The 22,180-nt window shown below is 30.9% G+C and overlaps 2 protein-coding genes across 3 annotated transcripts in view; one reads left to right on the forward strand and one right to left on the reverse strand.

Annotated features, from left to right (window-relative positions):
* The window catches only part of LOC126774828 (uncharacterized), a 166,986-nt gene that overhangs the window by 17,295 nt on the left and 127,511 nt on the right, over positions 1–22,180 (reverse strand). Inside the window, exons 8-10 of the mRNA XM_050496459.1 lie at positions 4,928–5,102; positions 3,473–3,588; positions 2,690–2,804 (exon numbers count right to left, since the gene is read on the reverse strand). Of these exons, the coding sequence (XP_050352416.1) occupies positions 2,690–2,804; positions 3,473–3,588; positions 4,928–5,102 (406 nt within the window). The remainder of the gene's footprint in view (positions 1–2,689; positions 2,805–3,472; positions 3,589–4,927; positions 5,103–22,180) is intronic.
* The window catches only part of LOC126778798 (CD82 antigen-like), an 89,099-nt gene continuing 78,889 nt past the window's right edge, over positions 11,971–22,180 (forward strand). For both annotated transcript variants that reach the window (XM_050502476.1, XM_050502483.1), the window contains exon 1: positions 11,971–12,284. The gene's annotated coding sequence lies outside the window, so the exon portion shown is untranslated. The remainder of the gene's footprint in view (positions 12,285–22,180) is intronic.

Raw genomic sequence — 22,180 nt, forward strand, 5'->3', positions numbered from 1 at the left:
TTTTTGAAATTGGCAAGACATGAGGTAGTCTCAATTAGGTCACATTTGACTAATCTCTGCTTTTGCAATGGTTCTTTTCCTATACTCCTAAAATAATCGATCATCACACCGGTATTTAAGAATGGAGACAGAAACGATATCAATAATTGTAGGAAAAATTAATAAATAATAAATTAGTAAATTACTTTAATAAATATAACATTTTCTCTAATTCTTAGTTTGGATTTAGACAAAGTTAGTCTACCGAAGACGCCTTTATAGCACTGACTTCGTTAATTGTCAATCAACTGGACAAAGGAAAAAATTTAATTCAAAACCGTAATACACCCTTGACTTAAAAGAGACCTTTGATACCGTTTCTGTTATACAAAATCTTTATATAAAAGCTAAAAATCATTCACGTTAGAGGACTCCCCTTATAATTATTTAGCGACTGCCTTTCTAATAGAACACAAAAAGTTATAATCGGTTCCTATGTAAGTAGGGACCGACCTTGTTTCTCGTCTATATAAATGTAATTTAGAGCTAAAAAATTAACAGGTTTTTCGTATACAGATGATACTGCGATAAATTTCTCAGGCACAACATTTGATAAAATACGTAAAAATATAAAGAACCGACTAAGGGAAGTCGCCAATTGGCTAAATTTACTTACCCCGTATGTAACACAAAAAAATTATATTTGCTTTAATATCAATAACAAAACCCAGCTAGATTTAAATTTTAATATAAAATCCAAGGTGGCTTATACTAAATACTTGGGGATCATGATAGATAGATAGATCTATCTATCTATCATGGTATCCACATATCTATCGATCTTGTAGCCCCATAAGAAAACTTATCTGAATTTTCAAAATACTGAGACATGTAGTACCAACGATATGCTACGTAAAACTTATATTGACATGGGTCAGTCAGTTATATCCTATCGCATAACGGTCTTGGGAGGAACTTGTAAAACGAGAAAGCTCAAAGAGCCTAAAGTTATGTTCTTTAAGACTTTAAGGTACCCGACTGTTGATATATACCGTCTTAGTGAGGTTCTTACAGTACTGAAAACATGTTTTACTTGTTGTCCTAAAAGTTATTTAGTTAGTTGAAATAAATCACATAGTATTTTCTTCAAGTAGTTACAAATACTAAATTAGCTAGAAATTATTTTATTAATAGGTCATTTTATTTATACAACTTAATTATTAAAAACTTAAAATAATTACAATGCGTTATCTGGAATGTAAAAAATCATTGATAATTGGCTTAAAAAACTTAATAATTATGAGACTGAAGCATTACTAGATATTTTAAAATAACTAACACGTCACAATTACAGAAACATATGTTTTAACTTACACAAATAAATACTCATTCACATACACACACACACTTGACATACACACATTTCAGTTATTTAATTTAACTTACTTTGCATATTATGTAAGTTTAATTATGTCTTAAGCTAATTATTTGAATGGAATGCTATGGAAGAGCGGGGACTTCTGGCAGAAGTATTGTCATACATAAAAGAAGGTCCCTACAACGTTTGTAATAGCGATAAGTTTTTGTCATAATAAAATTTTTTTCATTTCATTTTTTTCACTTCTCCCTCTTATTACGAGGACGAGGCGAGGAGATCCGCGGGTAAAAACATGTTTCATATAATTAAGTCGTCTATGGAACGAATTGCATAATGTATGTTACTCACTCGGAGTGCCTTTAGACGTCACATTAAAAAGTCTACATTGTCAAATATCTGTTCATTACTTCGAATCCGTTTCTACAATAATGTGTAACATATTGGTATTTGCAGGTTTACCAATTTATATTGGTAGCAAATGTTTCAATTATTATTATTATATTATCTTCATTTTTCATACTTACTGAGTGTTAACTTTTGAAGGGTAGCTGGCAGAGAAATAACAGACTTAATTAAAGTTAAATTAACAACTTAAAACAGAAAAAATAAAAGATCAATAATTAATTTGTATGTAATAGCAGTTGCTGTCTAGACGAGGTAAGGTTTGATGGCTTATTAGTGTAATAATGAGACTACCACTAGGAAAGACGCGGGTTTGAAATAGCGCTTTTTGTACCTAGTTTATATATAGATTACATTCTATAGAACAAAAAAAAAAAAAACTGTCCAAAAAGTCTGATAACAATTAGTTGCCTTATTATCGCTGGTTTCAAATATTAACCGGTTCATAGACAGTCATTGTCTAACAAATCCGTAATAACCCAATATCATAATTCATTTAGATCAGATAAATAAGAGACATACATATTATAGATAACTAGTAGATTATATCTGATTAAGTAGTAAAATCCAACTTTTTTTTTCATGAAATGCTCTTAACTGCTGTTTAGATGGTTCCTTCGAGATGTGGTTGCGGAGCATGCAACCGTATCTCTCTTTATGTATGACAGTATGAGTATTCAACAAGACCAAACTAAAGTAGAACATTTATGTTGAGCTGGAAAAGTATCTCACATAGAACAGACTGTGAACAGTGTTCGGTATCTTTACCACGGTTAGAAGAGCAGAACAAAACATTTCTAAGCAGACTGTTGTGCCCAAACAGTGCGCAACGTACTAAAAGTCACCAGTCGACCAGCGATAGCCGTATTGAGTTTGTAGTTGACTATTAAATACTGGACTAGTAACTATTAAACAAAAAAATAACCTTACCAGGTTTTTTGTATTCGGTACATATCTTGAGAACGTAGTCCATAGTGGTAGCTGGTAAATTTCCGTCTAATACAATTAGTGGTGCATTTTTTAATACGTTGATATGTTTATTTACCTGTAGTAAAACGTTTCTAATGAATAATAGAACAGTAGTTATAATAAACCGCTCTTAATACAATACATTGAATTAATGATAACTTCTTAGTAATGATTGTTCCTTAATAATAAACATAAATAATGAAAAGTCACATACGACGAAATTTATGTGCATTTTATAAGACATAAAATTGGCTATAATCAATCGAAGCTATAAAATAAAATATATAACAGAAAAGAGAGTATGTATATTTTATTGTCGTTTTTTTTTTAATAATGTAAGTTAATTAAATATCTTTAACAAAATAATTATGAATGAACTTAAATGTGAAGAAAATAATGACTTGGATTCATTATATTGTTCACATTTAAGTTCATTCATTTTTACATTTTTTTTAGAATACCTGATACTAAGTTGTTAGAGCTTTATTAGTTCCATTAGATTATGAGAGGCAATAGTAAGTGCATTTGCGCACGCATTATAATATGACTTGCGCAGTTGGGCGAAATCGGTCAGGAGGATATCATGCTATGTTTATATATCCTGTATCTGTCAGATAGAGGATCTATAGAGGTATAACTCTCACATATTTTCCTCTCTTGATTTAATTATTTAAAGAATATAACGTGCGAGTATGTTGTTAGTAATAAAGTTGTGTTTTAATATTATAAAAAACCGTTACTCACAAGTTCTATAGTAATATGATTATGAATATCCATGTCTCCAAGACCCATTAAACATTCGCCTTTTTTGTCAAACATTGCTGCGTACATAGCTGTCCGTGTGTTTTTTACTATACAACCTATTAAAAATAAAAAATAAATGTTAATATTAAACAATTCATGGTAATTATAAAAGTAAGTATAATGATTGGACTTCTTTTATTCCATAATATTATCTTATTGTATGTAGATCCGCAAAGAGCGACAGATAAAAAATAATAATGCTTGAATGACTGCCAATTTCTTATGTGAAGGTTATCGCTAGTATTTGCCGAAATTGCAAAAAATCACCATCAAACTATACAATATTAAAGACAGATACAGTATCCTGTTTAGTAATGGGGGTAAAAGAATAAAATATAAATGAGTTTTTTATCATTTTATATTTTTTATAATTATAGGTTTATCTCTTCTCCTTTTTTGAGGAGGTTTGGAGCTTATTCCACCACGTTGCTTCAATGCAGGTTTGTGGAATTCACATGTGGTAGAATTTCAGTGAAATTAAACACATGCAGGTTTTCTCGAGATGTTTTCCTTCACCGTTAAGCACGATATAGAGTCAACGGTGTAAACGGCGAGAACCTCATACTCCTTCGATTTGCTGTAGATATTGTCATCATTGCAAAAACTTAGCAAAGTGCTGCATATTCTTTGCAAGTCTTCCTGGCGTGATGGTTTCGATATTCAATATTAAGGTCGGTTTCAACAGGTTTATATCTGGCCATTAGGTATAAAACTATCAGACAGAAGTGGTAGTGGGTAGGTCATATATATATGTCGAATTACCGATGGACGATAGAGCAGATTAGTCTTAGAGTGTCGACGGCGGATTGACAATCGCAGCGTAGGTCGCGCTCCAGCCAAGCGAATCGATTACACGGTGGCGGGATCGGACTGGATGTAAAAGGCGGAAAACCGGGTATTTTGGAAAAAGCCTATATCCAGCAGGGGACTACGATTGGCTAGATACTTTTAAAATCATGTAGTTAAAAAACAATTTCGAGTAACTACAATTGTTTACACACTACTGTAAATGAATGATAAATAATGGAATGTAAAAAGATCAGTTTCTGCATAAATTATACTTCTTTGGAATTATTGAACGAATCGTTTACTTTCTCTTTATGCTTAAGCTATTAATTATTTTCTTACCTATATGGCTATATTTTGTTTTGGGCAAAAGTTGTCATTACAAAATGAACAATAGAAATAAGCCAAAACACAGCAATTTATTAAAAATTAAAAACGCATGTACGTTTATTATAATATAGACGTTGAACTGATTAATACCAAACTCCTAAAAACGACAAAACTAATAAACTTATCTACAGTTAGAAATATACATAAGATATTTATTGTACTTAATGTGCATTAATTATATCTGTCACACATAAATTTTATTTAATTATAATTATTTACCGTCCAATAATAATCCAGGTGCAATATCTTGTAAGTACTGCCCATCTGTGTCATCTCCGATGGCTGTAAGGAGTCGTGCCCGTCCGTCTCGTAGCCGCCACAAAGCTTCCGCCATATTTCTGGCCACGCCGCCCGCACATTGCTCCGTTTTACAGGCGTGAGTACTGCCGTCCAGCTGTTAGACATACCATATCAAATTAATTATTAAAGCATTTTAAATGAAAGAACAAATAATATATTTGATTAATTATCTATATTTTATAGTCACTTCACTTGTTGGTAGGGTTTTGTGCAATCCCGCCTGGGTGGGTGCCACTCACTTAACACTTATTCTACCGCGAAGCAATACTTACTATTGTTTTGATCCGGGTTGCAGGCTGAGTGAACCTGTGTAACTACAAGCGCAAGGGACATAACATGTTAGTTCCCAATGTTGGTGGCGCATTGGCGATATAAGTAATAGTAAATATATTTTACTGTGCGAATGTCTGTGGGCGGTGTTGACCATTTATCATCAGGTAGCCCATTCTTCAAAACTGAATGAATGAGCTCCAACCTTTTTCCTCAAAAGGCGAGGTGTTACCTCCAGCTTTGAGACATTAGGAGGATTGTTTTCCCTAAATTGTTATAAAGTAGGTATAAAGTATAAAGTAGGTAGTATACTGTTTTATGTAAGAAATATGGATATTATAAACTATTACTAATATTCGATGTCAATAGCCACCCATCCACGCAAGAGATTTTTAATTTTATCACAATAAAATGACGAGAACTCTAAAATACCGTATCTTATAAAATAACGTTGATAAAACACACAAGTGAACAGTACTAATTTATACCCGCACTTGCGGGTAAGGCCTATTGTCTAACGACGGGAAAAAATATATTTTATTTTATACATTGCCATAACCTTCATTCCTTTCAGTACGAATATAATAAAATCTCAGCCTATTGCTGCTTGAAATTAAACACTACTTTTAAAAAAGAAAAACTTTATATTTTTTAATGATAGTAATTTCTATGCGTTTGGGCATTAATTGATTTAGACCTTGACCTTAAGTGCTCAGTTACTGAAGTTGATGCAATTATATACTATTAAGGGTATTATTATATAACAGGCGGGTTATACTGTAATCTGTATTGTTATAATATTCTTAAGCCCATTTTAGAATACGTTTATTTAGAGTTGCAAAGAAAATTGAATGTAAGTACATTAATTGAAAAAATATATGTATTAAAATATTATAATATAATATTTTAATGGTATCATTGTTATCTACTGAGTTTTAACTGTACCTACTTCACACATTTTAGAAATGAATAATGTATTAGTACTACTCTAAACTTAAAATAAAAACATGATGTCGGCTCATATTTTTATTTATAAAAACATGATGTCGGTTCATATTTTTATTCCATTCTAAAGTTGTAGTGTGCCCTTAAGCTAACGAATACGATAACGCAGTAAAATATACAAAGGCAGTCTTTCCCGCCTTGCAATGAAAATCGCATGCAAAGATAGAATTTTATTCAAAACAATCTAGGTTCCCTCGTGTTAAGGCACCATTTTGTTTTGCTCAGCATTGCGCTAGCATGTGGCGTTGACCGCATAGATGGTATCAACCTTTGCACGCGATACTGAAGTGCGCTAGTGAATTATGCAATCTACGTATTTTTGCCCCATAATAAATAAGAATAATTTATATTGCGCTAAACCCTAACTTATGCAAGTTTATACGCACTGACATAAAATTCGCAAGTTCAAACATGGGTAATTAATAGAAAATTTTAAGTGGAAATAATATTAAAATAAGGAGCGTTAATATGAATTTTCAACTCCTAGTATTTTTTTTTATAGTATAGGTGCGGACGAGCATTTGGGCCACCTGATGGTCAGTGGTCACATGCAAATTTATTAGACTTAATTATACTTTGTTGAAAGTATCTCAATATAAGTTAAAATAGAAATATTTTTTATGTGTAAATTCTATATCTATATATATCTAATAATTAAATTAGGCTGTAAATTAAACTGTGATGAAACGCTGGATGCTATTTGCTTGCAATGGCACGATTTGTTTGCATAAAAACCTCATTACTAGCATTTTTATTGACATTGACTCTGAGAACTGATTGCAACCCCGTCTAGGAAGGTACGCATAATAAAGACCTAATACTTTTTACACATACATGTATGTGTGCACATATATTTGATACTCGACCTATGTAAATGATAAAGGGTAAGGTGGGGCACAAAGAAACCAAAAAGTAATTTTAATTTAAAAAACAATCTGTATTCATAAAAGCCACAAAATTGTTAAACTTGCAGAAACTTTATTTAATTATCTACTAATCTGTCATTAAACAGATCAAAAATCAACCCTAAACCATTTTTATTTTACTAAAATCTTGATTCTGTTTCTCTGTGCCTCAGGTCTGGGGTACATTAAAACACTACCTGGGGTACAATGGAAATTAGCGGGGTACAGTGTAATATGCATTTTTATGGATTAAAATGTAAATAAAAATTAACCAATGTAGTATTTTTTTGTGATTTCCGTCGGAAATGTATAAATGTTACTTATTGTACATTGAAACATGTTTTAATATGTCCTGTTTTACTGTGCCCTGCCTGTCTATCAGTGTATCCTATAAAAAATACACATCTAAAACTTTTGAGGTTTATAGGTCCGGGCAACTGAATATGTGAAATATTATGAGAACATGTTTTTCAAGAAAATATTGAAAAATTTGCACAACCACCAAAACGAAAGTATTACCTAATTAAAATGAAAATAGTAAAAAAGAACTGCCAAATTATCTTTTACAATCAGAAATGTATATAAACAAATAAATAAAATTTAAGTATCTGTCGGTGATTTAAAAATATCTGCCTCTTTTAAAGTAAGTGTGGCTATTTGCGAGTTACCAAAGCCATAACAATATTTTTTTTATTATTGTCTGTTAGTCTGTGTGTCCGGGTTAATCATTGAAACGGCTAAAAATTAATAATTGAAATAATTGAATTATTATAAGAAATATTTCAAGGTCCCGTTTGGTCTTTATTTTATCAAAATGGGTTGAGTATATTAAAAGTTATAAAAACGTACGTATTTTTGGTGTTATAATATATGTTGCGGCCATTAATATAATGTATAAGAAGGCATTACATTAATTCAGTATATCCATTTTTTTGTAATAACTAGAATAATAATAATTTCAATATATTTGCTTCTGGAAGTTTTATCACAGCTAAAATATGACATGATTAACATATTTTGGCCTTTTTATTCCTTTTAACTGGATTTTCGATTACGATGCAAGTTAAGCCGCTGGCGATGTTCTTATTTTGAAATAAAACTATAAGCCGGCTTTAAATTAAAAAAATGACAACTGCAATAAGATAATTCGGCTGCATGACAAATCAGCGTTACGTGTGCAAATGTTTTATTAGAAATACGTAGAAATATTATGACTGTTTTACTGTACCCCTTGTGTTATCCCTTGTGCCCCACTTTACAAGACATGTATGTATATTATGCAACGGACTTTAGTTCTATGTTTATTAATATACGCATTTTAATTAGTGACAAAGTGTAATTAAATCTTGTGAAATGACAAAGTGCTTAGAAGAGTATTTGGATAAAGTAGGTTTTAAATTACTTTTTTTTCTGATTAAATATTGTCTTTTTAAGGTTACCATATATATATATATACAGTTTACATTAATGTATTATTATTAACAATTTTGGTATCACGTATGTTATTAATCGACAGCTCGAAATGTTTGGCGAAGACGCGTCCGATTACAATTAAAATTTTCATCAACATCTCATCGATAGTAATTGTAATCTTCCCGGAACATGTTAACGTTCTTCGATAAATAATGTCATTGTCACCGATATAGTTAATAACAGTATATAAGGGAAATAGAGCAATTATTATAGTTAAATAATAATTATACGAAAAAAATACGATAAACTTATAATTATATTATAGCATTATTTGTAACTCTCTTTTTTGTTATAACATGTTTATGTTTCTGATAGTGATCGACGTTGTAATGAGACATTTTGTAGAGATTGTATTTGACATCGATATTTATATTTATTGCAACAGTTGAACTTCTGCCACATGTGCAATCCACCAACCCGCTTTGGAGCAGCGTGGTGGAATAAGTCCCATACCTTCTCCTCAAAAAGGGAGAGGAGGCCTTAGCCCAGCAGTAGGACATTCACAGGCTGTTACTGATTGCAACAGTTAAATAAATTACATAGTTTGTAAGTGTTTAAATACATATGAATAATTGTATTAGATGTTATTGATAATAATAAAAAAAATCATGTTATTCTGTGGAAGGTTGAGTACTAGAAAGTTTGTAAAACCTTATGTTTAATGTTTGCTGAAAATAAGTTTTTAACTGGATTTGAACTAGTTAATCGTTAATTTCGTTTAGTAATTAGTTAATCGTGATATGTCTTTTGTAATTAGAAACCTATATTAGTTCCAGAATCAGTTAATTAATTTGTTATTTGATACGAATAGTCGACACCGTATCAAATAACAAATTAATGAGCACGACTGATAAGCTGTGTGATGATAAGCTTTAAAGAGTGATTGATCTATTTCGTTGATGTCATCATAAACATTACATCTGATTATAAAAACTGTTTAACTTTTCATTATTTCATTATTCGCTATTTTTCATAATCACATTTATACGATGATGAATACAATAATTATGGCCTTCAGAGTTCAAAGATTTTATCGAGGGATGTTTATTACTTAATGAGAGATAATAAGGCTACCGTTTCCTATTAAATGCGTAACGTCCCACATAAGCGTAAAATTTCGATCGACGTTTCAACGCCAGACACAGCGTCAGCGGTCAATATATATCTCAGCAGTGAACGACGTCTCCATTATAACATTAGTCAATAAAGAGCTCGTTTGTTTTTTGAATTTTGACTTTTTGTAAGCTGCTACTGTGGTACACAATCACTATAGTATATTTCGTTTGTAAGCATCGTAACAGGGCGTTCGTTCTGACACTGTAAGCAGACGATGGCGATGACGATATAGGACCTCAGGCTAACTAATAAGTCTTAAAAATAAAATAAAAATTGAAATATAAAAACTATGTTTATTTATGAGAATTAAAAAAAATACAATTTGGTCAAGAAAAAAAACTGGATATGGGCAATAGAGCCAATTAAAGCTAAGAACCATACATAAGACTACCTCCTAAGTACAAAAATAACTTTTAACAAAAATGTTTAGGCCGTATATTAGGAGAAGAATTACGAAAAGACGCATACCGGAATTTTATATTTATAAGAAACTGATGAAGCTTTTCATAATTCGGTTTGTTGTTCTAAATATCTAAATTTACGACTAGCTCCTGCGGCTGGATTCTTATGTGAGGGGAGGTGATAGGTAGGTTACGTGTAAATTCGGGGTATACGTTACGTTTAGGCCAAAATTCATCCAAATCCATGTAGTAGTTTTTGCGTAAAAACTTAACAAAGATCCATCCATTGAGCCTCACCAACTTTTGCGTTTGTAATATTAGTATATATGAAGTATTATCGAAGTCTTTATCGTCGATTTTGAAAAATTAAATCGACGGTTTACAAATATCGCTCGTTCAATATCATTACTTGCACGGCCAATGAACTAGTTTCTGCAACAAAAATACTACAAGCGAGCGCAGTTATATTTAACAACATGTCTTAGATATTTGAGATGCAATCACACGATTAAAGCTTGCATTGTGTGTGAGTATAATATAAGATGAATACAGAAGTATATCTAAATGATACCTAACATAACAAGTGATCCTTATTTCAACTACATTTTACTTAGATCATAAAAAAAACGCTACATTTGTGTTTTTACGTACAAATATGTTTGTACGATGTTTTCCGTCACCGCAGAGATTAATTATAAACACAAATTAAGCACAAGAAAATTCAGAGGTTCGAACCCGCAACATTCGGTTAAGATTTAATTGTTATTATCATTGGGTTATCTCGGTTCTTATTTTATGATAAGAACAAATCTTGCACTTATAAATATTTTTTGTGTATCTCGGAAACGATTTGGTTTAAAGTTTGTAATTACAAATGATTTTGCTTTTTAAAATCTATATAGGTACACCTATTTTATAAAAAAAAACGCAATTAAAAATATTTTTTACATACATAATATTAATAAATATCTTATAATGAACAAGAGTACTAAGAAAATTTATGAATATATTTACATATCTTAAAGGAATCCAAAAGCTAAACTGGAGGAGAAAATTTATTTGTTAAATAAAATTGCTATAGTCTTCTTAATTTTACTTAATTTTTATTTTACGTCTGGATTAAAAAATAGTTTACACTCTTAGTATAGACGTAGTATAAAAAGTTTAGTCGTGTTAGATTTTATAGCAGTTCAGTTTAACAACTTTTAACATTAAATTGAACGTAAGAAGCTATTCAACATGAAATGTGCTCAATCTCATTCATGAAGTGAACCTTTCTATGTTTAGAACCCGATGCATAAATTAAAAGACTTAAAATAGACTCCACGTTTCGCAAGAAAATTGACGCTAGCATTTCATCTCGCTTTCGCTCGAAGACACCGTACATTATGTTCTCGCGATTACTTGATAATTGATCTTAAATCGGCACGTTTTGGACCGTTATATTTTTCCTTGTTAGATCATATGTTATTACAACTTTTTATGTATAAACCTCTTTTTTTTTTAAAAAATAGCAGCAACGAATGCATAATATAAAATATTACAGTGATAACAGCCACCTTCATTGTCATTGTGTACATAAGATAAAAGAAATACAATATTTTTAGACTGTCTTAAAGCTTCGTTATATCCGATCATTAATAGAGTGTATTGGGTAGTATTTTGGCAGCAAACAGTTGGTTTTTCAATGGTTTTTGCAATGTGGGAGGGCGCTAGGGGGCGGCGGTATCGAGCGTGGGCGCGCCGCCCCGCGCCACTGAAGCCCTAGAGTGTAGAGCCAGTCCGCCGAGAGGCATCGCGCGCGCCCGCCGCTATTCTCTGCACTCGCGAAACTTGTTTCATCCAACTAACAATCTAGTGCACATGACAATACAACTTTTATATATTACCAAAGCGATATTTACGTGCACTGTCTCACAGCGGCGCTGCTGTTGAAGCAGCAGACCTAGAGTTAATTCAAGTTCGTAGCCGTCGTATTATTCCAAAATCGGTAGACCTAGCGACTGAAATAAATAGTGTGATAAATTGATATGATTTGTGATAGCAAATTAGTGGTTATCGAATAAATTGGGTGGTAGTAGCGTCACGTCTACGTCATGGTACGAGGTACGTGTGTCTAAAGATCTTAATAAGATGGCTTTTTATCCGAGTTCGTTTTAAATGAGTGTTCTGCTCGTATAAGATGAACGAAGGATAATAAAAAAAATCATTCGACTTGAAATATATTTTATGTTTGGATTTTTATGGTTTTTCCTTTCACTAACAATAAGTAGATTTATCAGATTTGACATTAAGTACCTATTTGTGAACATACTAGTACAAGTGCTACCGTTAACAGAATGAAGCTAACAAAGTGATACATATATTAAATGTGATTAGATGGCACCAAAAATATTCCAAGGCCTTTAATTAATAACGACTTTATTAGTAAATTTAAAATAAACATGACTATTTAATTAATTCTTGGTAAAAATAGAGCAACATTTGTATAATCACCGGATTTAATATCATAATTGCTTTGTATGTTAAGTAAATTTCACATGTTTTTAATTATCAAATCTTGGGATACCGTTTTTATTAGTCGGTTTAAAAAAATAAGTGCATTAAATTAATAACTACAAGTTACGCAGTATTTATCGATATACAACATGTCACATATAATTGGTTGTTTTTATAATTGGTTGTGTTTATAATTGGTCAATTATAATTCGTTATAACTATTTATGACTACCATGAATATAGATTTACGTAATTTATTAAAATACCAAAACTGTAGAATCTATGATGGAGATTAGGTTATTATAGTTTGCTTGTTATAACTTAAATTAGGCCTGAGAGCCTGCCTAGGGGCGGAAATACGATCAAAGCATGGCTTTTATATAAAAAATTTTATACTTCTGAAATATTTCAACGGCTTGTCATTGTACTATCGTTATTTATTACATTGTGATAGAAATGGCCCCACAGACGTCGTGGTTTTAATTAATATCCTGTAATATACAGGACATATTTTTTTTAATAATCAAGCAATTTTTTTAACAGTGAAATATGTAGTTACTTAATTAAAAATAGTTAATGTAAATAGAGGGGAAATATTCATTGTGCTATTCATCTACAACGCTTTCTATATAATGATCTTTGCATTTTTAAAATGTACCTATGAACAAATGTTGTACTTACATGTATGCGTATTAAATTTAAATTATTAATTTCCTTCACAGTTTTATTTAATTTAAATACTTTATAAAAATAGAAATAAATCGTTGTAGTTAATACGGATTACCACTAATATAGATATTCAAGGATTGCACCAGTCTATAAGCTACATCTATAAATTGGTGGAATCCACAACGTACATATATAATATTGAATTAAATGTTACTTTAAACATTATATAGAGATAGTTAGTGTATTTAAAAAGTAATAGTTAATTAACTAAAGTTAATGTTATCAATATGAATTGAATAATTTTGTAAGAAATAAGCGTTTTATGTATAAGTATTTATGTTAAATTTCAAAACAGCATCAAAATTTGTGACGTAAACATATGTACCCAATTATATTATATTTGGATTGGGAAATCAAGTGCAATCAGTTTAATTTGATTAATATGTAGACTATTGTTGCAAAGTATGGTACAAACATGTTAAATTATTTTTGCTTAAAAAAAGGTAGAGTTACCAGGTTTGATGCATGAAAGATTATTTTTTTTCAGATCAGAACGAACACATAAGTAATTTTATGCATCCTTCTTATTAAAAAAAATTAAAAAAAAAAACAATAAATTATACGTCATATTATAATAATTATTTTTTTAATTGTGAAATATATTGATAATTTTACTTGTACATTTGCAGTGCAATCTTTGGTATCGCTTTGTCTAATTGTAAATGTATTAAGAGATTCCCTTGTGATATCTGCTGTGTCCTGAGTGACGTCTTACGGGGTTAAAGGATCGAATGGGATTAAATAACATTAGTTTGATAGTATGATGTACCGTCTGTCTCACATCATTTGCATGACGTTTTTATGTTTGTGCCGTGTGTATGGAATTAAACTTATATCATTTAAGGTACCCTAGATGTGTAAACATTATGTCGAAAATTACGAGGATGTACATGCGATATTTTTTTATTGTTCTACAAAGCTTTTCCATCAATTCATGACAATATCTTATATAATACTTAAAGTGGGTACGTTTTAGACACCAACAAAGTTTTTAAAAGGTTTAAAGTAATTAGAGACTTAAAGTGGTTTTAATCCCAAGTTAGCACGCGAGTTTAATTTCCTAAAACTTTAACGAATTCCAGAAAGATGTCTCTTCTGGGCACAAGTCGTTACAGTGATTATTATTTAAAAGTAGTTTGTTGTCATTGAAAATGTCTATTTATTAAAGAATGGTAGTGAATGTCAGGGTTTAATGAAGAATTATTTTTAGCGTAGACTGTCTGATATATTTAATATTATTCAACGACATTACATAAATGTAAAAGTAAATGTTTAATAAGAAAATTCATATATTATATAACAATTACAATACTTCCACATTTGTTACAGTTATAGGTCAAAAAGTTGTATTTTTTTTTGGAATAGGCATTCTGGCAAATAGGCCAACTGATAAGTGGTCGCCACTGCCAATGCGCCACCAACCTTGGGGACTAAGATGTTATGTCTCTTGTGCATCTAATTACACCCGCTCACTATTTCAAACAGCTGCTTGGCGGAGAATATGTAATGAGTGGGTGGTACCTACACAGATGGGTTTGCATAAAATGCAGTAAAATATATAAATTTTTTACTTTACTGGTGGTAGGGCTTTGTGCAAGCTCGTCTGGGTAGGTACCACCCACTCATCAGATATTCTACCGCAAAACAGCAATACTTGATATTGTTGTGTTCCGGTTTGAAGGGTGAGTGAGCCAGTGTAATTACAGGCACAAGGGACATAAAATCTTAGTTCCCAAGGTTGGTGGCGCATTGGATATGTAAGCGATGGTTGACATTTCTTACAATGCTAATGTCTAAGAGCGTTGGTGACCACTTACCATCAGGTGGCTCATATGCTCGTCCGCCTTCCTATTCTATAAAAAAAAAAAAAAAAATAGTTTACAAGATATGTACAAAAATGTATTACAATATGACACATCTACAATAACACTATCTTGGATAGGACGGGCTATGATGATGCGTTATAACTCTTAATTTACAAAATAAAAAAAATTAGAGAAATATTATCAATTATTTTGTGACAGAATAAAGTCCTTCATAATTTTAACTAAATTACTTTAGTATATTATCATAATCAACATTTCGTGTAAATGAAAATTTATAGTACCGAGTAGGCAAATAAATGGTTTCTACAATAGTATTATAAAAAATATTAATATGTTACAGTCTTGAAAGTAGTTATGTCGGCATGAAGATATTAAAAATGCACATCCACACGTTCGATGTGTTGGATCATCGGAATACAGTTATCCATTTTAAATTGAACAATCGGCTGCTATTGACAGATTGAAACCATATTTCCATTTCTTTATAGAATTTTGTGATTATTTTCTCTCTTTTAACAGTATGAAGAGAAATATTGTGGTTTTAATGTTAACAAAGTATGTTTCTTTATTGTAAATATTTATATTATTGTACTGACTAATGGAGCTCTAGATTTCTTTTAAATTTCCTTAATTATATTATCTGTTTTTTTTTTTGTCAAGGAATTCTTAGTACTAGCCCAGAGCAGGAATTTCTAAGTTGATCGAGTTACATTGCCATTAACTTTAAATACCTACACATGTAATGTCATACATCCCTATTATCTCCAGTTGTATCCAATTTTATTTATCTAGATGTCCAGTATAATAGCCGTGTTTGCGCTCAATATTGCGTACTATAATATCTCCAGGCTGAGCAATGTCGTAGCCAAAATCTTTTAAGAGACATAATCAATAATGGATTAGTATTATGTGTGTCGAATTTAGACGAAGAAATATGTAATTTATATTAGACGTGTATTTTACTATGTCGTAGGGCTTTACCACCCACTCATCAGATATTCTACCGCTAAACAGCAAAACTTGGTATTTTTGCGTTCCGGTTTGAAGGATGAATGAGCTAGTGTATCTACAGGCACGAGGGACACAACATCTTCGTTCCCAACGTTGGTGGCGTTTTAGCTATGTAAGGAATGGTTAATATTTCTTATATCGCTAATGTCTACGGGCGGTGGTGCCACTTAACATCAGGTGGCCCATTTGCCCGTCCGCATACCTATAACATAAAAAACAACTTAAGCTTAAATATTTAGTTAATGGGTAACATGTTAGGAAGTACTGTAATCGTCTGTAATCTGCATGAAATAGTAAAATAGTAGATATATATTTGATTTAAATTTAAGTTTAAATGTAAAAGTAATGGAGGGAAATACGTAACAAAAATAAAACTAAAAATTATGAATTTTGGCGGAGATACGAATAATAACTTATTAAGAAAAAACGAAAAAACTTTTATTGTTAAAAGGTTATAGTTCAAATAAAGACAAAATACAATTTAAGCCGCGAGGAAACTGTTAATACGTCGACATGTGGTGTAATCAAATTGCACGGCCTAAATAAACGTGACGTAGCGAAGATTATGTTTTTTTTTTGTTAAATTCAATATAAATTAATGTTGTGGGGTAAATAATGATGTTGGGGCTGAAGTTAAATCGAGGCATTATTAAATTGCAGCTTTTATACCTGACGTTGGACTATTAATAGGTAAGTAATGGCGAACACATTAATCGCGTGATGTTGAAGAATGATAAATTGTTAAAGTTTTATTGCCTGGAAATGCACTGGCCTTATAAATGGACGATTTAATATTTATATCTACATTATTCAGATGTATGATATTTTTAATGGTGTTACGGTTTATAAATGCACTATAAAATATAATAAAATAATAATTATATTATTAGTATTAAAATAATATCTAGTGAAACATTTTAAAACAGATATTTATTTTATTCTCATAATAAAATGAATTTAATTTACGATACGATATTGGGATTATATCTAAGCCAAATGTTTCAGTTAATTTTTCGGAACTGTCTTAAAATTTAATTCTAAGATTCAATCCGTTGTAAATAACATATTAAATAGAAGCTTGTAATAATAATGAGAATTATTTTAATATTTTACATTTTTTTTTAATATAAACATATCATATACATACATACATTTAAATTTTACAGTAAATAGTTGATGATATCCATGCACAAAAGTGAAAGTAATTTCGGAAAATAGCGGTAAGTGCATTATTTGACAAGCAAGCAATCATATACATTTCATAGATTGAACGATAATTTATTAGATTTCTAGATACACAATCCACACAAATATATTTTAAATTCAAAAATACTTACAATAAAATATAATTCCTCGATAATATTACTAATACGGCTATTATGTTAATATCTTAAACAGTTTTTCTCATAGAAGGGTGTAATAAAGTTTTTCGAAGTTATTTTTCACCATTTCCTGCCTGACCTTGACTGGTCTCTCTGAGAATGACCGTCGTAGCAAAAACTCGGTCAGGCACACGCCATTGTCTCATTCATATTTGTAACTTATTTTTGTTTGGCTGTAATAGTAAAGGCTCGTCTTATAGTCATTTTTTGGCATTTTGTAATATATGTACGAACACCGACAATTACTTTTCTTTATATTTGTACCAAGCATAATTATACAAATTTAAAAATATATTCTGGTTTATAAAGCACGCTTGTAATTCGGCGGATGTATGAAGATTTTCTGTGAAGTAGTACTCTACTCAGACGAATCAGGTTTTGGTAAATACAACTACATCAAAGGCTAATAAGTATATTTATATATCGCTGTATCGCTGGAGTTCCCGGCACTCTACTCCTTAATAATATTTACTGAACCGCATCTAATGAGAACGATATTTGAAAATTACATTTATAATAGGTTTTTAATAATTCAAAAAATCGACTTCAAGGAAGGAACAGATTCTCAATTGATGCTTTTTATATGTAATGTTTTTATGTATGTTCATAACTTTTTCTTTTGATTCTTTTTGCCTTGGGTTTAATATAGCCCCGAGTTGGGCCTGTCTGGAAATTTTTAAGTTTTTGCTTATAAGAATGAGCAGTTTAGAATCGTCTTGTAGCAGGACAGTTTAGTTTTATGTAGCTACTATCGGTTCCGAATGTAGATTTTACCGAAAACCGACAAAAACAATCTCAAATGAAATTACAAAGTGAACTAACTATATACAATTAAATTTGTTAATCCTTTGTATAGCTAAACAGCAATACTTAGTATTGTTTGAAGGGTGAGTGTGCCAGTGTTACCACAGGCAAAAGGAACATAACATCTAGTTTCCAAGGTTAGTGTTTTGCGCATTGACGATGTAAGGAATGTAATATTTCTATAAGCGTCAATCTCTATGGGTGATGGTGAGCATTTATCATCCGGTAGCCTATCTACACCACGCTTCGCCTTCCTATTTTATATGAAAAAACCTGTATGCAAATCAACGAACCCTATATACGTTTTTTATTGTCATATATATGTAATAAATAAAAAAAACTTATCTGTTAATGTACGAGATGAGACAATGATATAAGATTTAATATTTTAGTAACGATTATTTATTATTATAATGTATTTCTGACGACGAGATGATTTATAAAAACAAGTAAATCATAATCCTAGGTGCTTGCATGGATTTGAACCAGAAGTCTTCGATTACGAGTAACTGTTCTAATCGCTCCGCTATCTCGGCGTTTTAATTTAATTTATGATTTTTTTAAGTTTAACAAAAAAACTTAAGTCAAGATGTCGTCCTGGGAGCATTGTATCATATATATTATGTATACGATACATATATATAGAAAACGTTGTAAGACTAATTGGATGAAAATATAGTATAAAGTTTTAGCTCAACGTGCAATTGTGTGTTGAGAGGAATGTATTAATAGCTAAAGGTCAGCTCATAAACGCAATTAAAGTTATACACAGCTCAATAGAGCGAAATGTCACTATATATGTATACATATACAATATCAATGCTAAATAAAATGGCTGTATACGAAATTCAATAAAAACATGTACATACATACATGTAACGTGTTGCGCAGCTGACGGCTCCCTGGGGGCGCAATTCTCTGCCTTGGAATCATGGATGGATGAATAAGTAAGCAGTGGGGCGCATTGCTGACGCGTTAAACTTATATCCAAGGTCAAAGATTGTTTGAAAATAATGCACTAATTGTTTATAATCATTACGATAATTGATTTGACTTTATTTTTAACTGCTATTATAATTTATTTTCAGTTTCTATTATATTTTATACAAAAATATTGATAAATTTTTCATTTATTGTATTCACGCGTATTCTGTTAAAGGCTATACGGGTATTCTTATCTGATATAGCTTGATGAGAGCTCAGTTCATATAAAAGATTTTTACGTATAGTTTATATTTGAGATTTTTACATTTTAGCAAAATACACAATTATTTGGCAATTTAATTGAAATTTTTAAAAAAGTAATTATGTTTTTTATCATAAAAAATTATAGTGTTATTTTTTTGTACCTATAAATAGTTGATGATATTTACGACAGTATTTATACAAAGCAGAAACAAAGGTGTAGTCTCAAAGGTGCATATCTAATATTATATCCTTCCGCGTACATGACTCATCAATTGTTTTGCGTCAATATTCGTCTATATTGAATTGAAATATGTGATTTTATATAACACATATTGAATTTTGGTTATAATACACATAAAATACGCTGCAAGTGATTTAATTAACGTACCTATGTAATTTTATTGTCGGGAAAGTGTAATCACGTGTGTTGCTTGCCGGTTATTCTCTGTAGAAACTATATTCCAAATCGTCGGTAATTTTTAATTTAACATTTTAATATAAAAATTCAAAAGGTGTGTATATCTATTTGAATAAAGTATATTTAGTCGCCTCGTTGGTCTAGTGGCTAGATATAAGGCCGCTGACTCGGAGGTCCTGAGTTCAATTCCCAGGTCGGGCCAATAAAAAGTTATTGGGTTTTTCTGTCAGCTAGGGACTAAAGAGTGCACCTGTGTTTGTGCACACACTTGTGCACTATAATATGTCCTGCGCAGTTGTCTTATCTCTTCTGAGATTGGCTGCCGTGGTCGAAATCGGTCTAGAGGACCTTATTTAGTTGATTTGAACGTTCCTTTTGGCTAAATCTAAAACTACCTGTATGTAAATATGAATGTTGCCAGAATTTAAACCAGTTTTATTAGAATTAAGCATTAAACCAGTTTTATTAGAATTAAGCATTAAGCCAGTTTTATTAGAATTAAGCACTAAAATCAACACAAACAATATCCAGAAGCAATATTAGAACCATCTTTCTCTGACATAAAAATACATCAATGATATGACGAAAAGTTTTACGGGCGCTGTTCTAGCAAGAAACGTTTGATAGTTTTGGATACGTTTAGCGAAACGATATAGAAAGCATTGAAACTTTACAGAACTTTCATCAATTCATTCTTATTGGTTTCGTTTATATACGTTGTTATAAATAAAAAAGTTTCTTTTATTGTTTTCTATCAGCAAATTCGATTGTTTATGGTAAACTCAAAAAGAGTTTTCTATGACAGCAAAAATCCTTATAAGCTAAGATCTTTGCCTGTTAGTTGTAGATATCCATTCATAATGCTTTGTTTTCGAATGTCATAATACTGATTATAGAAAAAGATAAAGCTGTATTTAATTATGCAACGTTTATTTGTAAGTCCGTTATTTTAAATTAGACTATTATTTAAAATAAGACCAAGAAACTAAAATGTAAAGCAAAATAAAACAATTAATGAAACAATGTGAGAACAAATTAATTTCCAGTTGAACAATTTTAAATCGAGTACTTCACAATAACTATTACAGAGATGTTAAATCAATAACTCGACCTGGGCCAAGGCGTAGATCAGACTAAAGAGAATTTAACCTCAACGTGAACTTTAGCTTTATTACTGAATGTTCTTATTGCCTAGCAATTATTGTTTTCCCTATTGTTTAAAATGTTCATCTTCCTCGTTGAAAAATCCTTTTTATTGTTTTAGTAGATGAAATAGATGTTGAATTGAGTCAATGTTATGCTCAAACTTTATCTAAACAAAAAGTTATTTATAATGATAATAAATATAAATATGAATGTGTGCATGTTTGTTAATTATACGTTTCTATGCTATTCATCCGATTATGTATAAAGTCATAAGTTTCATAACTTTAGTAAGTTTTGCGTAGGCTAGCGAGGCCCCGACAAAACAATCTGGAATGTATGTTTGTCCTTCAATATAAACGTTTTATGTAGATTCCTTGTTCGAAGCTGCGACGGGCAGCTAGAAGTAGGTATAATTATTGATGTATTTAATTTATAAAAATATATATGTATAAGCATGAATAACATCGTTTGTCTAGACATTTTTGTAATAAAGACATAAAAAAATATTTAAAGGTAACCGTTAACTAACGAGTTCATTAAACTTGAATCCCTGTATTTGTATGTACTTGATTAAATTAAGAATTTGAATTTATACAAAAGCGGCATTGTTAAGTTTATGTTCATTTAGTAAAACATTGGTAGTGAAATTTAATGTAATTTACATTTATGTAGGGTTTACACTTACTGGTTGTTGGGCTTCATGCGAATCAAGTCGTCTGAAGCTTCTTAATAGGTAGGCGAAATGGCAAATGGACCACTTTCTGGTCACCGACGCCCAGAGTTATTTGATATAGAATGAGTGGTACGTACTACCTAGCCAGACGGGATCGCAAAAAGTCTTACTACCCTGTTGCTATCTACTTTCAGGTATCCTAGCGCTAAACAGCTATATTACATTGTGCGTATTGGTTTGAAAGGTGAGTGAGCCAGTGTAATTTGCCATCAGCTTAAAGAGTGTACCTATCGGCAAAAACGATCACTAATCACCAGATGGCACAA

This window comes from Nymphalis io, chromosome 2 (genome assembly GCF_905147045.1).
Source record: "Nymphalis io chromosome 2, ilAglIoxx1.1, whole genome shotgun sequence".
In the NCBI taxonomy this organism is placed as follows: Eukaryota; Metazoa; Arthropoda; class Insecta; order Lepidoptera; family Nymphalidae; genus Nymphalis; species Nymphalis io.